Source organism: Pangasianodon hypophthalmus, chromosome 2, assembly GCF_027358585.1.
Source record: "Pangasianodon hypophthalmus isolate fPanHyp1 chromosome 2, fPanHyp1.pri, whole genome shotgun sequence".
Lineage (NCBI taxonomy): Eukaryota > Metazoa > Chordata > Actinopteri > Siluriformes > Pangasiidae > Pangasianodon > Pangasianodon hypophthalmus.
Window position 1 is genome coordinate 35756875 of NC_069711.1, and position 22011 is coordinate 35778885.

The window sequence follows — 22011 nt, forward strand, 5'->3', positions numbered from 1 at the left end:
TTATTCAGACGGGATTAGTTTTCCATGTGTGAGGTGTGTGATGTAATTTTTCCCGGAGTATCTCTGGGATTTTACTCCGAACCTGTCGTGTCAGTAATATTTTACGAACTGCCGGTGCCCACGTCTGCAAAGATCACGGCGTATTTTCTCTTCTATAAACTGAGCAGTAGAAATAACCGCAGGTGATATTTATCCCGTCTGAACGGACGTGTCGGTAAACACTGCCTTAAATCCTGTAAAGAGGTTTTGCGCATTTTCTTCAGTATAAAGACGCTCCAGGAAGCACTCGCTCTTTTCTTTTTCTCTTTTCTCCTGTCTCCAAAAACAAAAGTTTAAAACGCGGAGCAGTAAAATATAGATGAGATGTAAAAGGGCGTGTCAGAGAAAACACACTTCCGGGGCTTTTAGGGAAGTTACTAAGCTCCTAGCACAGATACACACTACAATGTTATCGTCATGTGACCTGCTAACGATCAAGCGTGTCCACGCCCCCTACAACAAGCACTTATAGATAATAAAGATCAGAACATTCAGTGTGATGTGTGTATAGTACATGTGGAGTTTTTAGTGTAGTGGTTAAGCCACGCCCATATCTGTGATTTATACACAGATCACTAATCCCATCACATGATCACATGATCACATGTCTGTAAAACTAATCCCGTCTGAATACTACTTGAGGAGTAAGTACCCTTGGCAAGAGCCTACACTCATCAGGGGGAAATCGTCCTCCTCTGGATAATATACCAGCAGCATATGATATTATATTGGAATTCTGTTTTTAATGAATAAGTGGTCAGTAATAAACCCGATAGAGCAGTCACGGCTGAAGTGAGTTTAACGTGAAGGAGTGAAGGAGAAAAAACTCGTCTGTCTCAGGAAATGGACTCGGTACTAGGGGTAGTCAGAGAGCGCTGTACCATGAAGAACTGTGTTTTAAACTTTACCCTTCGCATGAAGCCTAACGGAGTTAAATTAGTGTAAATTAGACAGAACAGGACGGATGTGTACGGTTTTCCATCTGGCTTCACAACAGCTTCGTGAGAATCAGCAGCGCCACGTTGTCCACCTTATATCCAGTCACTGGACGCGACTCACAGCGTGACGAGTGTGAGAAAGTCTTACATGGCGGGACACACACGATACAAACTGCTGATTTTATCCTCAGCTAAAAATTGTAATAATCATTTTCTAGTAATATAAATTTGTAAAAATGAGGTTTGATGGACAGATGTATTTCCCCCATCTGAGATTGTTTAAACTCTTTCACTGTCAGCGATGCACTGGCACTGAAACAGTGTCACCCGGTTTGTGAGCATGAGAGTGTACTTCCTTTTGGATTGGATGATGTCATTTCCTGTCACACATATTAATCACACACAGGTAGTTAAACACCCTCTGTTAAACTCATATGTTACAGTAGTTTATAATGCACTATAGTGCTACATGAGTGTGAAGATCACTACACATACAGAACACACTCACACAGGAGATGCTCTGTGTGTGTGTGTGTGTGTGTGTGTGTGTGTATGAGTTTGGTAGAGGGTGTGTGTAGTTGCAATAGTGGTCATTTGTTTTATCAGTGTTTATGGGATTCAGATCTCTCTCTCTCTCTCTCTCTCTCTCTGTCATCTTTCCCTTATTTCCTTTTCCTCCTGCTCCCTGTCTCTCTTTATTTCTGTGTGTATGTGTGTGTATGTGTGTGTGTGTGTATGTGTGTGTATTAGCATCTGAAGTTTCTGGTGACCTCCGCCCCTCCGGCACTCTCTCCTCTGTTGGGTACACATCACTCTTTTCTTTTTCCTCTCTGATGTCAGGGTGAGTCTCTGAGAGAAATCACTTCAGTTATATAAAATAATAAATCAGATCTGCATCTCATTACTGTTTTCAAGTCTCCCTTGTCCACTTCAAGTGTGTAAAGCAGGAGCAAGGTCAAGCTCAGCAGTGAGAACAGTAACACTGAAGCCAATGTAAAGTGTAAAGTCGTATCGGTTTAATGATAGTGTGAAGTAAAAACATATCATATTTTATCTAAAGTGACTTCGTTTAGAGACACTACTATCAGTTTGCTAAGAGGTTAACTAGCTAAAATGCAGGTTAGTTAACTACCAACTATTGTTCATTAGGTATAAATGTATACATTTAAAATTTATATCTGGAATTTATACATTTCTGTAAAGCTGCTTTGTGACAATGTCTGTTGTTAAAAGCGCTGTCAGTGTTTGGCATGGTGTGTGTTGCTAGAGAAATGGCTAATTAGTGAGTTCAAGAATCTGAGAAGATTTAAGGAAAAGCACCGTGAGTGAATCTCCATGTCAACATTTCATAATTCTGACGTGAACTTGAAAACAGAAAACAGGGTTGAGACACAGAATTTGTCTCATTGAGCAGCAGATTCTCCATCTGATTGTGAAAGTTTACAGAGTGTTCAGACTAACAGGAAATTCCTGCTGTAAACATGTCGGGTTTAAACATGAGTGAACTGAATGAACTGAATGTGAGGCTGCGTATGAGAATGGATCTAAAAATGTGTGTGTGTGTGTGTGTGTGTGATAATGTGTGTATTTTTGTGTGTATTTTTGCCCTGGTGTTCTCCTTCCTGCCTGTAGGGGGAGCTGGAGAAGCAGCTTCTGCAGGCCAATCCTATTCTGGAGGCGTTCGGTAACGCCAAGACCATCAAGAATGACAACTCATCACGATTCGTGAGTTTCTGCCTGAACAGTGTTTACTTCCTTCAGCACATAGGAAGTAAAACTCCATGACATCATTCAACATCCTGTCATTCCTTTGCTTTTTCCACAGGGTAAATTCATCCGGATTAACTTTGATGTAACAGGCTACATTGTTGGGGCGAACATCGAAACCTGTATCCTTATACACTCAAACACACACACACACACACACACACACACACACGCACACACACAAAATACGTTATCAGTTTACTCTAACCCCTCTAACACTAAAGACTTAATATCAACACTAAACAACCAAAACTATAAATAGTAACACTACTAAATTTTTGTGTACTAAATCTGAACTGTACAACTAACTCAAACATAAATATAACCTTTAGGCATAATTCTAATCAAAATGACCAACTTCTACCTCCTCAAACTTTAACTATATCTCTAAACCCTGCACCAGGAATGCAGTAATGGGAAACAATTCTAAAGGCCAGAATTTAAAAACCCAATCCCTAACTAAAAACACTCCAAAACACTAACTGTGTGTTTCCTGAACACAGCTCTCAGACCTGCTGGAAAAGTCACGCTGTATCCGACAGGCAAAAACAGAAAGAACTTTCCACATCTTCTACTACATGGTGGCAGGAGCCAAGGAAAAACTGCGCGGTACTAGCAAACACTATTACATTTACGCCATTTGGCCAAAGCTCTAATCCAGAGTGATGAAATGTTTATGTTCTTATTCTAGTGCAGATTGTTGCAGGGTCATTGTCATTAGTTGTGGTGGTGGTGGGGGTATTTGGGGGTGGTAGCATGGGGTGTCCAAGTAGTCCAGCTCTCAAAGCAGATAGCAAGACCAAGGCATGGGCATTTCCAGGAAAATACAGCAGCCTAGTCTTGCTGTGATTCATCTTTAGATATTAATCTACTCAGATTGCTGCCAACTCGGCAAGATCTGAGCAGCAGCCTGGTTATCTGACAGTAGGAAGGAAAAGATGCTCTTGGTGTCATGAGAATAACAGTGGCAGAGGAAGTTCTACATCACTGAGGGAATGCTCAGAGCTCAATAACTGCCAGTTTCTGAAGAGTGTGCTGGTTTACAGCTAAACAGTTTAGATCCTGCAGCTGCTTCTGACTGTAGCACATTCAAGTGTTTTAAAAAGACAGACACCAGTTGGGTGCTGCTTTTGTTAGAGTGTGGGCGTATTCAGGGTGGAGAGTGGGCGTATTCAGGGTGGAGAGTGGGCGTATTCAGGGTGGAGTGTGGGCGTATTCAGGGTGGAGAGTGGGCGTATTCAGGGTGGAGTGTGGGTGTATTCAGGGTGGAGTGTGGGCGTATTCAGGGTGGAGAGTGGGCGTATTCAGGGTGGAGAGTGGGCGTATTCAGGGTGGAGTGTGGGCGTATTCAGGGTGGAGAGTGGGCGTATTCAGGGTGGAGAGTGGGCGTATTCAGGGTGGAGTGTGGGCGTATTCAGGGTGGAGTGTGGGCGTATTCAGGGTGGAGAGTGGGCGTATTCAGGGTGGAGTGTGGGCGTATTCAGGGTGGAGTGTGGGCGTATTCGGGGTGGAGTGTGGGCGTATTCGGGGTGGAGAGTGGGCGTATTCGGGGTGGAGAGTGGGCGTATTCGGGGTGGAGAGTGGGCGTATTCGGGGTGGAGTGTGGGCGTATTCAGGGTGGAGTGTGGGCGTATTCAGGGTGGAGAGTGGGCGTATTCGGGGTGGAGAGTGGGCGTATTCGGGGTGGAGTGTGGGCGTATTCGGGGTGGAGAGTGGGCGTATTCGGGGTGGAGAGTGGGCGTATTCGGGGTGGAGAGTGGGCGTATTCAGGGTGGAGAGTGGGCGTATTCAGGGTGGAGAGTGGGCGTATTCGGGGTGGAGTGTGGGCGTATTCGGGGTGGAGAGTGGGCGTATTCGGGGTGGAGAGTGGGCGTATTCGGGGTGGAGAGTGGGCGTATTCGGGGTGGAGTGTGGGCGTATTCGGGGTGGAGAGTGGGCGTATTCGGGGTGGAGAGTGGGCGTATTCAGGGTGGAGAGTGGGCGTATTCAGGGTGGAGAGTGGGCGTATTCATCATCAACTTGGCAGTTCTGATATGATGCATTGCGATGCCATGTAATGTGAGCAGTACAATGATTCAGAGATCTTTCATAAAGTCATAAAGTGTCCACCAGACAGTCAGACAATCATCAGGAGTATGAAAGTTAGCACGCAGTGGAGTGGGTGGTGTGTCATTCACCACGAACAAACAATCGTAGTCTGTTCCCTCTTCTTGCTCTCCATCATGCTGTCTTTCCTGTCTTCCCCCAGAGGAACTCCTGCTGGAGAACTTCAATAAGTACCGCTTCCTGGTAGAGGGACATGTCCAGATCCCAGGGTCACAGGACGATGAGATGTACGAAGAAACAATGGAGGCAATGAACATCATGGGCTTCACTGATGAGGAGAGGATAGGTAACAACACACACTCACTAAAGTGACTCAAAGGCAACGCTAGCACAACCATGAGAAAGGGTTTCCATAGAGACTGTTTATTTTGATCAACACTGAGATGAAGAGAAGACTGACTGAGGAATTCCATAAAAATATTAGAGTTACTGTAAAATCTAAAGACATATCATCAAGTGACACTACAGCAGAGATAAATACACATTCTAAAAGCTGAATATAAATAAGACTGTGATGTGTTTACTCATCAGGAATCCTGAAGGTGGTGTCAACAGTGCTGCAGCTTGGCAACATCGAGTTTAAAAAAGAGAGGAACCAGGAGCAGGCCACCATGCCCGACAACACCGGTCCGTGTTCACACCAGCACACTTCAGTTAAACTTCATTTGATTTGTAAAATAAAAACAAAGGCGGTAAGAATGAAAATAATGTCTCTCCCACAGCTGCACAGAAGGTCTGTCACCTGTCGGGCATCAATGTGACAGATTTCACTCGTGCCATTCTGACTCCACGTATTAAAGTCGGCCGAGAGGTCGTACAGAAAGCCCAGACCAAAGAGCAGGTGACACCACCACACCATTATGACCACCGTTCTGTCATTCTAATCTTAAGTATTACAGAAAAATACTATTAAACACATCCTGTGTCATATTTATGAGTGTGTGTGTGTGTAGGCTGATTTCGCAGTGGAAGCTTTAGCAAAGGCAACATATGAGCGTCTGTTCAGGTGGATTCTTTCTCGTGTCAACAAAGCTCTGGATAAAACCAAACGTCAAGGAGCATCTTTCCTCGGCATCCTGGACATCGCCGGCTTCGAGATCTTTGAGGTGTGAAGGACGTCAGGCGAATAACAGTGTCACTTTCATATCATGATATTCACAGTTTACAGTATTAAACTGGACTGAAAAATCTGTCATGGGGAGCTGCATTCTGTAATTATCTTCTGCAGAAGACAGTTGTTTTTCTGAGCAACACAGACTCAAGCACATCCTCAGAAGCCTGTTTCCTAATGTTTAGAAATGACTATTATAACCACATTGTGATAAATCAGAAATGATTGCAGAAATGATTGCTAAGTGCTGTGACTAACAGTGATGTTAATTGCTCTCCAGGACAACTCGTTTGAGCAGCTGTGTATTAATTACACTAACGAGAAGCTGCAGCAGCTCTTCAACCACACCATGTTCATCCTGGAGCAGGAGGAGTATCAGCGTGAGGGCATCGAGTGGAACTTCATCGACTTCGGTCTCGACCTTCAGCCCTGCATCGAGCTCATCGAACGGCCGGTCAGTGTGTGTTGGTATCTTCATAGGGACAGTACTCTGCGATTATGTCTAAATGCTCATGAGGAGCATGGTTTAAGACAGAAGAGGAAGAAGGTCATGTAGAGTGTGTTGGAGATGAAGTAAAGTACATTATTAGCCTGCTCTCTGCCTTTAATATCACCGGCTTCTCAGTTCCAGAGCAGCAGCTACTGACAGAAAATCAGTGAAAATACATCAGAACAGTTTGAGATTGGGTGCTGCCCTCCCTTGGTGGTGGAAAACCACTAATAAGCTACCTAAAAATTTCAGGACTAATGACCACACGTTCGTGACACTGCTCTAATAGTTACAGTGCATTATTCAGCTAGCTACATGCTGACATCGTGCTGTACTGATAAACATCACAGCAGAATCTGACATTCATGTCATTTGGTAATGCCCATAGTGTTTCACTGCTCAGTTGAACCAGTTCAACTCTTTAGTAACCTGTGTGTGTGTGTGTGTGTGTGTGTATACAGACAAACCCTCCAGGTATCTTGGCCCTGCTGGATGAGGAGTGTTGGTTCCCTAAAGCCACAGACGTGTCGTTCGTAGAGAAGCTCACAAACCAACATGTTAATCATTTGAAATTCGCCAAACCCAAACAGCTGAAGGACAAAACCGAGTTCTCCGTGCTGCACTACGCTGGCAGGGTGTGTGGAGCAATCATCTGATTAGTCGGCTCAGGATACACATCCGTCTCTTTTCTTTGTGTGGAATACCTGTGTGGAGTTTTACATCTGCTGTGTGTGTGTGTGTGTGTGTGTTTGTGTGTGTTTGTGTGTGATGCAGGTGGACTATAATGCTGTAGCATGGCTGACAAAGAACATGGACCCCTTGAACGATAACGTTACCGCACTGCTCAACAATTCATCCTTTGCATTTGTGCAGGATCTGTGGAAGGATGGTAAGTCCTCAGTAAAGCTATAAATCTGCAATTTTCCATCTCTAAAGTGTAACCATAACAGGACAAAAAGTACAGGCAAAATTCTTTAGTTTGGTGCAGTTAGCAATGTAGCTGTGATTTTCACTTTAACCATGAATCTTAGCTGTGGCTAATTACACCATCTTCAAAAATGCACTTTATTCATTTTGCAGTACTAGGCCAAGTACATATACATTATACATTGAGACTTTATTCGCTTACCTATCTGTATGGATTATTAGCAAGATAGTTAATTTGTTAGCCATAAACAGTAAAAACATAAAAGTAGATGTTGAGAATTATAGTATTTAATCCAGCTCCCTAACTGACTGCATACCACTACCTCTATATTATGGAATCATTTATAGTGGTGTTGGGTGAATAGCAGAAAATTTCTCACTGTTATTATTAAAACCTCCTCCAAGCTGCAATTTTCTGTGTTAAAATAAGAAAAAGGACCGCCCTTTTAGAGGTCAACGCAGTTGGTCAATGGTGAAAATTACACATTTCAGTTCCTAAGACATGCAGTCTGTGAGCAAATAAACAGGAAGTTAAACAGCAGGCTTCAGTAACTGTATAAAAACCTGTATTATCACTGTTTTGCCATATGCAGATGTTAAATATGAACCCCTCCCTTCCCCCCTTCCCCCCTTCCCTAGCGGACCGTGTGGTGGGACTGGATACAATTGCGAAGATGTCGGACAGCTCCATGCCGAGTTCCTCTAAGACAAAGAAAGGAATGTTCCGTACCGTCGGCCAGCTCTACAAAGAGTCTCTCGCCAAACTGATGACCACACTTCACAACACACAGCCCAACTTCGTCCGCTGCATCATCCCCAATCACGAGAAAAGGGTGTGTTCTCTCCCACAGCCTGCCACACCCACAGCATGACCATCTCACAAATTCAAATTCACAATTTATTGAATGTCACACACAAACATACACAGTAAGGTGCAGTGAAATGCTTTTTACAACTGTCCAGTGACATAAAAACAGAATTTGCATAAATCAGAATTGACTTGCATAGAAATAGAAAAAGAAAAATATAGAAATATGATATATATAAATATGATAGGATATAAAAGATAGATATCAGAATGGACTATATGTGGAATAAAGTGCAGATATGTGCAGTTGTATATGCAATTAATCCATATGAGATATACTGTTAGTGGGATTGTGCTGATCTGTGTGTGTGTGTGTGTGCGTGTGTGCGTGTGTGATGCACAGGCGGGTAAGCTTGATGCTCACCTCGTTTTGGAGCAGCTCAGGTGTAACGGTGTGTTGGAGGGAATCAGGATTTGCAGGCAGGGCTTCCCCAACCGCATCGTCTTCCAGGAGTTCAGACAGAGGTACACACACACACACACACACACAAACATATATATATATATATATATATATATATATATATATATATATATATATACACACACACACATCAGTATACAGTAAAAACACAGTGCAGTCATGTTGGAATGACAGTGAGGACATTGCAGGTATGTGAATATTGTATGAATAACTAATTGTTTAATTATTCACAGATAAAATAATTGCACCTGTAGCTCTCTGAGTTCAGTGTTCTTATTGTGATGTTCAGGTACGAGATTTTGGCAGCCAACGCCATTCCAAAGGGCTTCATGGATGGAAAACAGGCCTGCATACTGATGGTGAGTTGCTGCAACCATCACCTCCATGTGCTTCTGTAAGATCAGACTACTGAATATAGATCCACAGATAGATAGATAAATAGATAGATAGATCGCTTTATTAATCCCATAGGGAAATTCACACATTACAGCAGCAGCAAAAAGTAGAGTAAGAAATATTCAAGAGTGCTAAAATAAATGTATTCAGTAAAAAATTATAAATATAGAAGTATAAAATATAAAGTAAATATAACTGTGTAAACACTAGTAACTGTAAAGTAACAGTACAGTAATAACAGATGGGCAGAAAAATGGATATGATAATTATGAGAGCTCTTAAAATGGCCAAAAGTTGTAAGTTGTACACTGCAATTATATAACGAATTAGCAGCAGTGCTTATTGTCCCACTTTAACCCCACCCTTCTTCCTGTTGTAGATTAAACACCTGGACCTGGACCCTAACCTGTACCGGATCGGTCAGAGTAAGATCTTTTTCAGGACTGGAGTTCTGGCTCAGCTGGAGGAGGAGCGTGACCTCAAGATCACCGTCATTATTATCGCCTTCCAGGCCCAGGCCCGTGGCTTCCTCGCCAGAAAGTGAGGACCATGCCCAAACACCACACATGGTCAGAGTGTCTATGATACAGGTTTGAGTTAGACTGACTGTGTGTGTGTGTGTGTGTGTGTGTGCAGGGCATTTGCTAAGCGTCAGCAGCAGCTCACGGCGATGCGAGTGATCCAGAGGAACTGTGCTGCTTATCTGAAGCTCAGGAACTGGCAGTGGTGGAGACTCTTCACTAAGGTCAGACACCAGTGTGTGGTTGTTAGACCTGAACCAATTTCAGTGTTCAAATACTATTTGAATTTTCATAATATTTACACATTTCAAGCCAAACTGTACACTGGAATGATTAAGATGTGTAAGACTGTGATTAAGATGTGTAAGACTTTCTAAACATGTGTTTAATAAACTGTCAAAATGAGCCTTAATATAGAAGTGAGTTTACCTACAGTAGGATAAGCAGTATTTATGAGTGTTTTCCTGAGCTAAGTGTGTGTGTTTACCTGTTACAGGTGAAGCCTCTACTCCAGGTGACACGTCAGGAGGAGGAGCTAAGTCTGAAAGAGGAGGAGCTTCAGAAAGCCAAAGATTCAGCACAGAAGTTTGAGACAGAGCTGAAAGACATTACACTGAAACACACACAGGTATGGAGTTGAACACAGCTACAGGTCAGATATTCAGAGACACCTGTTGTGTTTGGTATGGTTACAGTTTTAACACAGAGCAGCCATTTTAAGTGCTGATGAGGTGCTTACAATGCTGTACTTTATATGCTCTTTATATTGTTGATGTTTTATTTAGCTGGTGGAGGAGAGGAACGCTCTGCAGGAGCAGCTCCAGGCTGAGACTGAGCTTTATGCTGAGGCAGAGGAGATGCGAGTGCGTTTAGCCGCTAAGAAGCAGGAGCTGGAGGAAATCCTTCATGAAATGGAGGCACGGCTAGAGGAGGAGGAGGAGCGGAGTGCCACCCTGCAGGTCGAAAAGAAGAAGATGCATCAGCAGATGCAGGTGTGTTACATTGATACAGTGACATGTTGATGGGCAGAGAAGACTCATCACACCGTATAATGAGCCCCTGTGGGACTGTCCTCCATGTTCACTCTGATTGAAAAATATTTCTTCCATTAAGTACAACTGATTTAGCCAAATGTCTTCTATCATAATGAGCTTCTCTTCTCATCAGCAAGGAAAGAACCGGAGCAGAACCTGATTACCACACGTGTCAGTGTTTGTGTTTCTCATGATCAGAAGTTTGTGTGTGTTCTGTATAAGAGCTGGTGGTGACATTGGGGTGTGTTGGTGTCAGTGATGATGAACGGGAGGAGTGTGTGTTAGTCTGTATGGGTGATGGTGATGATGGTGGTGTATTCAGGAACTGGAGGAACAACTAGAGGAGGAGGAGGATGCACGGCAGAAGCTGCAGCTGGAGAAGGTCACCTGTGAGGGAAAGATCAAGAAACTGGAGGACGACCTGCTGGTGATGGAGGACCAGAACAACAAACTGCTGAAGGTGGGATGTTTACAGTTGGGTCCTGTCCCAGTCCTGTTCTAACACTCTGCCTGGATTGAGCCCCCTTGACTTCCATCTGTACGGCTGTATATTTGGACATTTTCACTTATTTGTGTGTGTGTTTGTGTTTGTGTGTGTGTGTATGTGTGTGTTTGTGTAGGAGAGGAAGCTCTTAGAGGAGCGTGTTGCTGATTTCAGTGCTAATCTGGCTGAAGAAGAGGAGAAATCTAAAAATCTGACCAAGCTCAAGAACAAGCACGAGTCCATGATCTCAGAACTGGAAGGTGTGCGGAATTCCTACTACTACTACTACTACTACTACTACTACTAATAATAATAATAATAATTAATGCTATTGTTAATTTGTGGTGTTCACTGTTGACCTGAAGTGCGTTTGAAGAAAGAAGAGAAGACGCGTCAGGAGCTCGACAAGCTCAAGAGGAAGTTGGAGGCAGAGTCAAATGACATGCAGGAACAGATTGCAGACCTGCAGGCGCAGATCGCTGAGCTAAAGGCTCAACTTGCTAAGAAGGAGGAGGAGCTACAGGCTGCGCTTGCACGGTGACACACTGGCACCCTACTTCCTGTTCCCTACTCCCTATTCTCTACTTCCTGTTCCCTACTCCCTATTCTCTACTCCCTGTTCCCTACTCCCTATTCTCTACTTCCTGTTCCCTACTCCCTATTCTCTACTTCCTGTTCCCTACTCCCTATTCTCTACTCCCTGTTCCCTACTCCCTATTCCCTACTCCCTATTCCCTACTCTCTATTCCCTAGGTTGCAGTGTCATGTAGCACTATGACAACACAAACATGGCAATGGTAAGGTGAGGAGAAGGATCCTGAAGTTCTAATATCATTGTGTGTGTGTCTGCAGGCTGGAGGATGAGACAGCACAGAAGAACAATGCCTTGAAGAAGATCCGCGAGCTGGAGGGCATCATCTCAGACCTGCAAGAGGACCTGGACTCAGAACGAGTGGCCCGAAACAAAGCAGAGAAAACCAAGAGAGACCTGGGGGAGGAGCTGGAGGCTCTGAAGTCTGAGCTGGAGGACACGCTGGACACCACGGCCACGCAGCAGGAGCTCAGGCTAGTGCAGCATCATCACCATTATATCATTATTCTGTAATAATAAACTGATGCTTAACTGGAGGTGCATCAGCACATGACTTACCCAGAATGCACTGGGGCTAAACTTGGCCCAAAGATAGTGACGGAGTTTTGCGAGTCGGACATAATGAAATTGTGCATATTCAATAATTCAGATATAAATAATTATGAGTACTTACCTGTTCAGAGCAGGTATTAGTCTCACCTGACAGTGCTGTACTTCCTACAGAGCAAAGCGTGAACAGGAAGTGACCCTGCTGAAGAGAGCGATAGAGGAGGAGAGCCGAAACCACGAGGCACAGGTGCAGGAGATGAGACAGAAACACACCCAGGCTGTGGAGGAGCTCACAGAACAGCTTGAACAGGCCAAAAGGGTATGAGACCTGCATTTCACTCTGGTTTATAACACTTGCCCTTGTTCACTTCCCCTTGCATTAGTCCCTTTGGCCATCTTAAGAGATATCCCCTTACTGTATCAGCTCGATTATGATAGCTGCTTTTGTATTGTAATGTCCTGTTCATGTTAAATTTTGTTGTTTTTACATTGTGTAGGTGAAGACGAACCTGGAGAAGGCAAAGCAGGCATTGGAGAAGGAGACGTCGGAGCTAACGGTGGAGATCCGCTCACTCTCTCAGGCCAAACAGGATGTGGAGCACAAGAAGAAGAAAGTGGAGGGACAGTTAGCAGATCTGCAGTCCCGCTTCAATGACAGTGAGAAACAGAAAGCCGAGCTTGGAGACAGAGTGTCCAAAATCACTGTGAGTCACAAATGCACACCAGCACCATCACATCCTCATTACATGTTTATTATAAACACATGATTCCCAGATTACAGTTTGTAAAAATACTAATGAGACTAATTTCTAAAGCAACAGAAACTGTTAAAGCAAACTTTTTCTCATCCCAAAAACACTACCTATCGAGAGAACCTCCTCCTGAACAGAGCGCAGGGAGAGAAATGGTCTTTTACAGTGTGTAGTTCCTGAAATAAGAAGGTGTGTGTTTGCAGGTGGAGCTGGAGAGCGTCACCAACCTGCTAAATGAGGCTGAGGGGAAGAACATTAAACTGAATAAGGATGTAGCCAGCCTGAGCTCTCAGCTCCAAGACACACAGGTACACACACACACACACACACACACACACACATTCCTCTCATCTCAGCTCCATTTCCATCATTTTGTTCGGATGATTATGATTCTGATATTCTGATTCCGATTATTGTGTGTTTGTGCGTGTGTGTAGGAGCTGCTGGCTGAAGAGACGCGTCAGAAACTGCAGTTCTCCACTAAACTGCGTCAGATGGAGGATGAGAGGAACAACCTACAGGAGCAGCTGGAGGAGGAAACTGAGGCCAAGAGGAATGTCGAGAGACACGTTTCTACTCTCAACATCCAGGTCGGATCATCACCTACACCATCATACTGCATCATACTGGAGTATCACACGTCATACTCTTCTCTAACATATTTATAGTCTATAATAGCGCAAGGGCACAGATAGGTACACATAACAAGGACAGGTATAGGTAACTCTAACATATACAGGTAACTCCAACACATACAGGTAACTCCAACGCTATGGTACCAAGGACAGGTACAGACACAAGACAAAAAGCAGAATAAGGTACAGCACAGACACAAGTGAGTAAGAAATGAAAGCACTTTGGACTCAGTGGACTCAGGAAGAAGAGCCTAGCACAGAAGGCAGCAGGGAAACAAAAATGGCACTGGTGAAGGTGAACAGAAGAAGATGAGAAGTGAGATGAGGGAGAGAACTGAGACATGTTCATGTGACATTGTCTGTGGTGTTCTGTGTTCCAGTTGTCAGACTTTAAGAAGAAGCTGGATGAGGTTTCAGGAAACGTGGAGCTGCTAGAGGAGGGTAAGAAACGTCTGCAGAAAGACCTGGAAGCGTCAAACACCCAGCTGGAGGAGAAGTCTGCTGCCTACGAGAAACTGGAGAAGACCAAGAACAGACTGCAACAGGAGCTGGAGGACATTCTGATGGACCTGGACAACCAAAGACAGCTCGTCTCCAACCTGGAAAAGAAGCAGAAGAAGTTCGACCAGGTGCCCTTTTCACTCTGTCTGTCTGTTGGGGTGTGTGTGTGTGTGTATGCCTCTCACACTAACACACTGGTGATGTTTGACATGTGTTCAGATGCTTGCGGAGGAGAAGAGTGTGTCGTGTAAGTATGCAGACGAGAGGGACCGGGCGGAGGCAGAGGCGCGAGAGAAGGAGACAAAGGCATTGTCCCTGGCGAGGGCACTGGAAGAGGCCCAGGATGCACGCGAAGAGCTTGAGAGAGCCAACAAAGCCTTACGGGCTGAAATGGAGGACCTGATCAGCTCGAAGGACGACGTGGGCAAGAACGTGAGTATCAGTGCAGTAACATTGTGCTGCCACCAGGGGGCAACACAATTAACCATAAATGCAGTAATAAATACACTCCTCAGGATTTGAACTTTCTGCTTATAGTTAAGTTGGTTTGTGGTTTCTCAGGTCCATGAGCTGGAGAAGTCAAAGCGTGGTCTGGAGCAGCAGGTGGAGGAGATGAAGACGCAGCTGGAGGAGCTGGAGGATGAGCTGCAAGCTGCTGAGGACGCAAAACTACGCCTGGAAGTGAACATGCAAGCCCTTAAAGCGCAGTTTGAGCGAGACTTGCAGGGACGAGATGAACAGGGAGAGGAGAAGAGGAAGCAGCTGATAAAACAGGTGAGCGTGTTTATCACTAACACACAAAACTACTTTAATTTATTTCTTTGTTATGATCACTGAGTACTAAGAACCTTTATAACAAACTTTGCCACGTACCACGACAACTGAAGATAATTAATGTGTATTAAAATAAGTTATAACGCACGTAATGACTGAGGGTGTGACCGGTGCAGGTGCGCGAGCTGGAGACGGAGCTGGAGGACGAGCGAAAGCAGAGAGCCGCCATGGCTGCGTCCAAGAAGAAGATGGAAGGAGACATAAAAGACCTGGAGGGACAGATAGACACGGCCAATAAGAACAAAGACGAGGCCATCAAACAACTGCGCAAACTACAGGTGAGACAGAGACAGACAGAGAGAGAGAGAGAGAGAGAGAGAGAGAGAGAGAGAGTGAGAGAGAGCAAGAGAGAGACAGATAGACAGAGAGACAAAGAGAGAGAGAGAGAGAGAGAGCAAGAGAGAGACAGAGACAGAGAGAGAGAGAGAGAGAGCAAGAGAGAGACAGATAGACAGAGAGAGAGAGAGCGAGAGAGAGAGAGCGAGAGAGAGAGAGTGAGAGAGAGCAAGAGAGAGACAGACAGAGAGAGAGAGACAGAGAGAGACAGAGAGAGAGACAGACAGACAGACAGAGGGAGAGTGTACCTCTTATATTTTATAATTCAATTACTATTTGATTTATTATTTTTATGTAAAAAGCAGACATGAGCTGGTCGTAACCATGGTGATGGAGGCTGATCCGTTTCACTAGACAGCTAGCTGATAGGAGCTAACCTCCACAGGTTTTCTGAGGTTGTTTTAAACCATTAAATGTTTACACAATCTATTTCTGTACGGTAAAAAATTATTCAATTACTGAATTCACACCAGCGAGAGTGCTGAGCTGAAGCTTCCACCACTGATTTCAGCTAGCAGTTAGCTAACATTTGTTCCTTCAGGCACTGAGGTAATTTGCTACCTTATACAGTTAGAAACCTACATTAAAAAAGCTCAAAGTTATTTATTTATATAATTAATATAAAGTTATATATTAGTTATTTATTAATGTTATAGTTATTTTAGAAAAATGAACAGGTTTACAGGCTTTCTTACCTCACAGTGGTCTTGGTGTTTCTCTGACGAGGTAAAAAGTAGTCATGAGTCTTTTACAAACAAGTCGGTTCTTTGATTCTGCTCTTGAAATAAACTTCATGAATCCACTCTTGGAGAGAATGCTGGGAGTCAACTCAGAGATCTGAAAAACCACTCTGGTGATCGGACAGTTGAGATGTAACGTTTAAAAGTGATTCTAATTTATTTTAAAACTGATAATAGGCTTTAGGAAAAGCTTAATATTTCAATATTTAAAGTTGAGATTTTTTGACATTTATCTGGGTGACATTTTTATTAACATTAACACTGTAAAAGTAGCCATATGCTTCTGAAAAGTGAAATCAAATTTAACTTTGCAAATTAGAATTATTTCACTACTAGACAAAAACACAATGCTACAGCCATTTGTCCTTCGTTAGTGTACACCACTTTAATTGCTTCCTGTTACACTTCCTGTCAGAATGATTCAGAGTCAGAGTGATTGGATCGGACTATAATTGAGCACTTCCTGTTAGAATGTGATTACGGATGTGTAACAGTGTGTGTTTGGATGTTTCAGGCTCAGATGAAGGACTTTCAGAGGGAGCTGGATGACACCCGTGCTGCCCGAGAGGAAGTTCTTGCCACCGCTAAAGAGAGCGAAAAGAAGGCCAAGAACCTGGAGGCAGAGCTCATGCAGCTTCAGGAGGTCCACAATATACACTACTATACACTACTACACACTACTACACACATCAATTACACACTACACACATTATTTTACATGCACTACACATGCCCCCTCCACACTCGTTCACTCTGATTCCATGTTAAAGCTGCATTGGGTGGAATGTGGACGCTAGTGGTTACAGGCTAAACTAAAAAAAAAAAACATTAGAACGAGTTGTACAAAAAGCCCTGGATGGATGGATGGATGAATGAATGGATGAATGAATGGATCGATGGATGGATGGCCACTTAAGGTCATCCATGTTAGTTTGGTAGCTAGCTAACTTTTCATCATCTTGTTTCACTTGATTGTTTTTGACAGTTCGTTATAAATACACAAAATACTGGCAATAATAATTCTGCTCTGTATTTTTGCTGTAGTCGTTAATCCAAACATTTTACAGTTTATAACATTAATGATTTCATCATCACTCGAGGAGAAATGGAGCTCATTCAGTGTTCCACTTCATCCGCTCTGCAGTCTGCAGTTTCCTGCTTTTAGCATTGTTTAGTACGAAATTCCTCCATGTTTATGTTTCTGAGCAGTAAAGGTGGGGTGGAGTAAAGAGCCCTTTAGGGGCGTGTCTATAACACAGCTGTACACTTCACACATGACAGGTATGTTAACACACGGAAACTGAGTAAAGCCACGTGGAGATACTGGAGCACACTCGTTTATTTCAGGAGGCTTTATGCTAGTGTTGGGTTTTAGTGGTGTTATCTGGATGTGTGTGTTTGTAGGTGTTTGAAAATAATGTGTGTGTCTGTGTGTGTGTGTGTGTGTGTGTGTTTTCAGGACTTGGCTGCTGCAGAACGAGCGAAGAAGCAGGCTGAAGCCGAGCGTGATGAACTCGCTGATGAACTTGCCAGCAACGCGTCCGGAAAGTGAGCGTCACTAAAACTGATTAAAAATTTCTCTTCTCTGTAAAAAAAACCCTGAAACTTGTCTTAATGAAAACAATAAGCATTTATGATGAGAGAAAAAAAAGCACACAAGCACCGACGCTTTTCCCTCTTCATGAAATTCAGATGCTAAAAACATTCAAATTCCACATGCTCCGCCTCCGTCTCCTGGGCAACTGGTTGCATGACTGAGCTTGATTGGCTCTTATTCTAACGTTTTATAACAGAGAGTTATGCTAGTGATTTGTAATCAAAGCTAATGCTACAGTTGGTGGTGTTAGCATCAGTAGATCTGAGCTCAGGCCTGATGGTTTTGTTAGCATTAGCGGCTAACGCACAAAGTTAATACACTCTGCACATATGCACTCAGCTCTTCATTAGCGTTAGCGGTTAATGCTCAGCGTGTGTGTGCGCTAACTCGGCAGGTCTGCTCTGAGTGATGAGAAAAGACGTTTGGAGGCCAAGATCGCTCAGCTAGAGGAGGAACTGGAGGAGGAACAGAGCAACATGGAGATGATGAATGACAGACTGAGAAAGAGTGCCCAGCAGGTGAGACTACATCTCCAACATCTCCAACATCTCCGTCATCTCCAACGTCTCAATCATCTCCATTACTCCATCATTTCCTCCATGCTGTAGGTGGACCAACTGACGAGTGAGCTGCAGACGGAGAGAACATCTTCACAGAAGAATGAGAGTGCACGTCAGCAGCTGGAGAGACAGAACAAAGAACTGAAGGCCAAACTGCAGGAGATGGAGAACCAGGTGAAGTCCAAGTTCAAGTCCTCCATTACCGCTCTGGAGGCTAAAGTGGCACAGCTGGAGGAGCAGCTGGAGCAGGAGAACAGGTGTGTACTACACACACACACACACACACACACACATGTGAACCCTCACTATATTACAGTGTGTGTGTGTGTGTGTGTGTGTGTCAGGGAGAAACAGGCGACAAGTAAAGCGATGCGTCAGAAGGAGAAGAAGCTGAAGGACCTGATGATTCAGGTGGAGGACGAGAGGAAGCAGGCTGAGCAGTACAAAGACCAGGTTACACACACACACACTCTCTCTCTCACACAGACACACACACACACACAGACACTTCCGTGTGATTGGCTGCAGTAATTACTGTGCTGACGTTATCTTATAATAGTGATGTAATAATATAATAATAAAAATAACATGATGTAACGTGATATAAACATTTTAAATTACATAAAAATTTTCATATCAGATCTCCAGCTCATGTGATATTTAGTTGCGTCCTGCAGGATCTCAGTGCAGCTGCATGAGACACTTCGTAACCTGAATAATGTGTCTCGTCTCGTCTTGTTGCATCGTTTACGTTACACCAATCAGCCATAACATTAAAACCACCTGCCTATTGTGTAGATTCCTCTTTGTGCCACCAGAACAGCTCTGAGCCGTCGAGGCATGGACTCCACAAGACCTCTGAATGTGTGATGTGGTATCTTGCACCCATACGCTAGCAGCAGATCCTTTAAGTCCTGTAAGTTGTGAGGTGGGGCCTCCATGGATCGGACTTGATGTTCAGCACGTCCCACAGATGCTCGATCGGATTGAGATCTGGGGAATTTGGAGGCCAAGTCTATATCCTGAACTCTTTGTCATGTTCCTCAAACCATTCCTGAACAGTTTCTGCAGTGTGTCAGGGAGCATCATCCTGCTGAAAGAGGCCACTGCCATTAGGGAACACCGTTACCATGAAGGTGTGTAACCTGGTCTGCAGCATGTTTAGGTAGGTGGTACGTGTCACAGTAACATCCACATGAAGGCCAGGACCCGAGGTTTCCCAGCAGAACATTGCCCAGACCATCACACTGCCTCCACCAGCTCGCCTTCTTCCCATAGTGCATCCTGGTGCCATCTCTTCCCCAGGTAAGCGACGCACACGCACCCGGCCTTCCACATGATGTAAAAGAAAATGTGCTTCATCAGACCAGGCCACCTTCTTCCATTGCTCCATGGTCCAGTTCTGATGCTCACGTGTCCATTGTAGGAGCTTTGGGTGGTGGACAGGGTCAGCATGGGCTCTCTGACCGCTCTGCAGCTACGCAGCTCCATACGCAGCATGCTGCACTGCACTGTGTGTTCTGACTCCTTTCTATCAGAGCAGCATTAATGTTTTCAGCAGTTTGTGCTACAGTAGCTCTTCTGTGGGATCGGACCAGACGGACCTTCACTCCCCACGTGCATCAGTGAGCCTTGGGAGCCCATGACCCTGTCACCGGTTCACCGGTTGTTCTTCCTTGGACCACTTTTGGTAGGTACTAACCACTGCACACCGGGAACACCACACAACACCTGCTGTTTTGGAGATGCTCTGACCCAGTCGTCTAGCCATCACAGTCTGGCCCTTGTCAAAGTCACTCGGATCCTTACACTTGCCCATTTTTCCTGCTGCCAACACATCAACTTCGAGAACTGACTGTTCACTTGCTGCCTAATAAATCCCTCACCTTTACAGGTGGCACTGTAACGAGATAATCAGTTATTCACTTCAACTGTCAGTGGTTTAATGTTATGGCTGATCGGTGTATCTGTTTATTATAAATTATTTACTCGCATTCACTTTCATCTCTATTCCCACACAACTTCACTCTCTCTTTCTTACTGTATCACTCTCTCTCACTCTCTCACCCTCACTCTGTGTGTGTGTGTGTGTGTGTGCAGGCAGACAAGGCGAACTCGCGGGTGAAGCAGCTGAAGCGGCAGGTGGAGGAGGCTGAGGAAGAGTCACAGCGCATCACTGCCGCTCGCCGCAAACTGCAGAGAGAACTGGAGGAGGCAACGGAGACAAACGACACACTGAGCAGAGAGGTTTCATCACTGAAGAGCAAACTGAGGTACACACACACACACACACACATATATATATATATATATATATATATATATATATATATATTTTTTTTTTTTTCAGTCATTTTGTGGGTGTGACACAAGATAGGAACAGTGCCACACCCAATTCTCCTGTTTGTTCTGTTGCAGATTACTGTCTCTAATGTGTGTGTGTGTGTGTGTGTGTTTGCAGGCGTGGTAATGAGACTCCATCATTTGCTAGTGGTGGGCGGCGTACAGGTGGGAGGCGGGGCATGATCGACGCTGATGCTAATGAGGATGATGCCGACTCTCAGGGCGACTACAATGGCACCAAATCAACTGAATAAAAACACACACACACACACACACACACACACACACACACACTTGTACTGCTTCACTGCGAATGAGCACTGCTGTTTGATTGGACAGTTTAACTTGAGTTCTTGAGCTCATTCAGAGTTTATTAAAGTTTTTATTCACCTTTAAATTGTGTACTTTTGGCCTAAATAATTTTTTTTTCTAAAGTAACGTCAGTTTTAAGATTTTAGATTAATTATTAATTTAAGATGACCGTATTGTTCAATAAGACACTCAAAAATGGGTGAAATTAAGTTTTAATGCAAATATTATGCAAATATTATCCTGGGCTTTAATTAGCATACAGAGTGTCTGTACATTAATAACAGAACGTGTTTATTCTGCGCTTTTGTCTGTTTCCTGTTTCTGTGTTTATCTTCACTTTCTGTAAACTGCGCCCTTTTCACTTCATAGTGCACTCTTGTGTAGTCGTTTCTGAGAATCGGACACACTCATGAAATCCCATAATGCACTGCAGCAGGTTAGTGTTTAATCATCATACTGAATACCCATAATGCACTGTGCCCTGAAGTTCAGAAGCAGAAAACAAAACAGAACAGGAAATTATCTAATAAACACATTTAATACTCTCCAGACAAATCTACACACACCTACAGCTATAACTATATATATTTTTTTTTTTCAGATAAAATATTTTATTTTCCCATAAAGCTGTTATTATTTACACAAATCAGGTATTTTTTGACTTAATTCTATTGCACTTTAATGACAATGTTCTACTGTAACTGAGAACCGAAACATTACACCCATTCTATTACATGTTTATAGATGTGTAATAAACCACTGGGATGTTTTTAACCCTCTGATCAGTTTATTATAAAACACACTGATTATTAAACTCCCTGGAATAATTCTACTTCCTGTCCATGCTCACCTGAATGTCCTCTGTTCTTCTGAAGATTAAAGACATCACTCTGATCTGTTTTGTGACCCACGTGCACAATGAAATAAAAAGTGTGAAAACCAAACCTGTGTGTGTGTGTATGTGTGTGTATGTGTGTGTGAGATGAGTGAAAGTTAAATCTGGTGGGAATTTCATGTTTAGCTAGGCGTACAAACCATTTACACATATCTTTATTAAATTAATGTCACTTACACACACACACACACACACACACTTCTTCACTAGTGTTTCTAAAGAAATCAAGCATTGTTAATCACTCGTTAACTAGACGCAGG

The 22011-nt window shown here is 43.8% G+C and overlaps 1 protein-coding gene across 3 annotated transcripts in view; it reads left to right on the top strand.

Moving 5' to 3' along the window:
• Positions 1 to 21800, top strand: part of myh11a (myosin, heavy chain 11a, smooth muscle) — a 35432-nt gene extending 13632 nt beyond the window's left edge. For all 3 annotated transcript variants that reach the window (XM_026911475.3, XM_026911476.3, XM_053228037.1), the window contains 36 exons: positions 2610 to 2702; positions 2803 to 2866; positions 3255 to 3353; positions 4993 to 5136; positions 5382 to 5477; positions 5573 to 5691; positions 5804 to 5956; positions 6242 to 6415; positions 6913 to 7086; positions 7226 to 7340; positions 8018 to 8211; positions 8590 to 8711; positions 8960 to 9029; positions 9446 to 9606; positions 9703 to 9811; positions 10084 to 10215; positions 10373 to 10579; positions 10944 to 11081; positions 11242 to 11365; positions 11471 to 11642; positions 11958 to 12170; positions 12421 to 12565; positions 12744 to 12950; positions 13202 to 13306; positions 13436 to 13588; positions 14014 to 14262; positions 14354 to 14566; positions 14696 to 14908; positions 15085 to 15246; positions 16559 to 16687; positions 17504 to 17592; positions 18036 to 18159; positions 18250 to 18458; positions 18546 to 18654; positions 20302 to 20474; positions 20663 to 21800. In XM_026911475.3, the coding sequence (XP_026767276.1) occupies positions 2610 to 2702; positions 2803 to 2866; positions 3255 to 3353; positions 4993 to 5136; positions 5382 to 5477; positions 5573 to 5691; positions 5804 to 5956; positions 6242 to 6415; positions 6913 to 7086; positions 7226 to 7340; positions 8018 to 8211; positions 8590 to 8711; positions 8960 to 9029; positions 9446 to 9606; positions 9703 to 9811; positions 10084 to 10215; positions 10373 to 10579; positions 10944 to 11081; positions 11242 to 11365; positions 11471 to 11642; positions 11958 to 12170; positions 12421 to 12565; positions 12744 to 12950; positions 13202 to 13306; positions 13436 to 13588; positions 14014 to 14262; positions 14354 to 14566; positions 14696 to 14908; positions 15085 to 15246; positions 16559 to 16687; positions 17504 to 17592; positions 18036 to 18159; positions 18250 to 18458; positions 18546 to 18654; positions 20302 to 20474; positions 20663 to 20798 (5289 nt within the window). In that variant the 3' untranslated portion in view covers positions 20799 to 21800. The remainder of the gene's footprint in view (positions 1 to 2609; positions 2703 to 2802; positions 2867 to 3254; positions 3354 to 4992; positions 5137 to 5381; positions 5478 to 5572; positions 5692 to 5803; positions 5957 to 6241; positions 6416 to 6912; positions 7087 to 7225; positions 7341 to 8017; positions 8212 to 8589; positions 8712 to 8959; positions 9030 to 9445; positions 9607 to 9702; positions 9812 to 10083; positions 10216 to 10372; positions 10580 to 10943; positions 11082 to 11241; positions 11366 to 11470; positions 11643 to 11957; positions 12171 to 12420; positions 12566 to 12743; positions 12951 to 13201; positions 13307 to 13435; positions 13589 to 14013; positions 14263 to 14353; positions 14567 to 14695; positions 14909 to 15084; positions 15247 to 16558; positions 16688 to 17503; positions 17593 to 18035; positions 18160 to 18249; positions 18459 to 18545; positions 18655 to 20301; positions 20475 to 20662) is intronic.
• Positions 21801 to 22011: the final 211 nt, after the last annotated feature.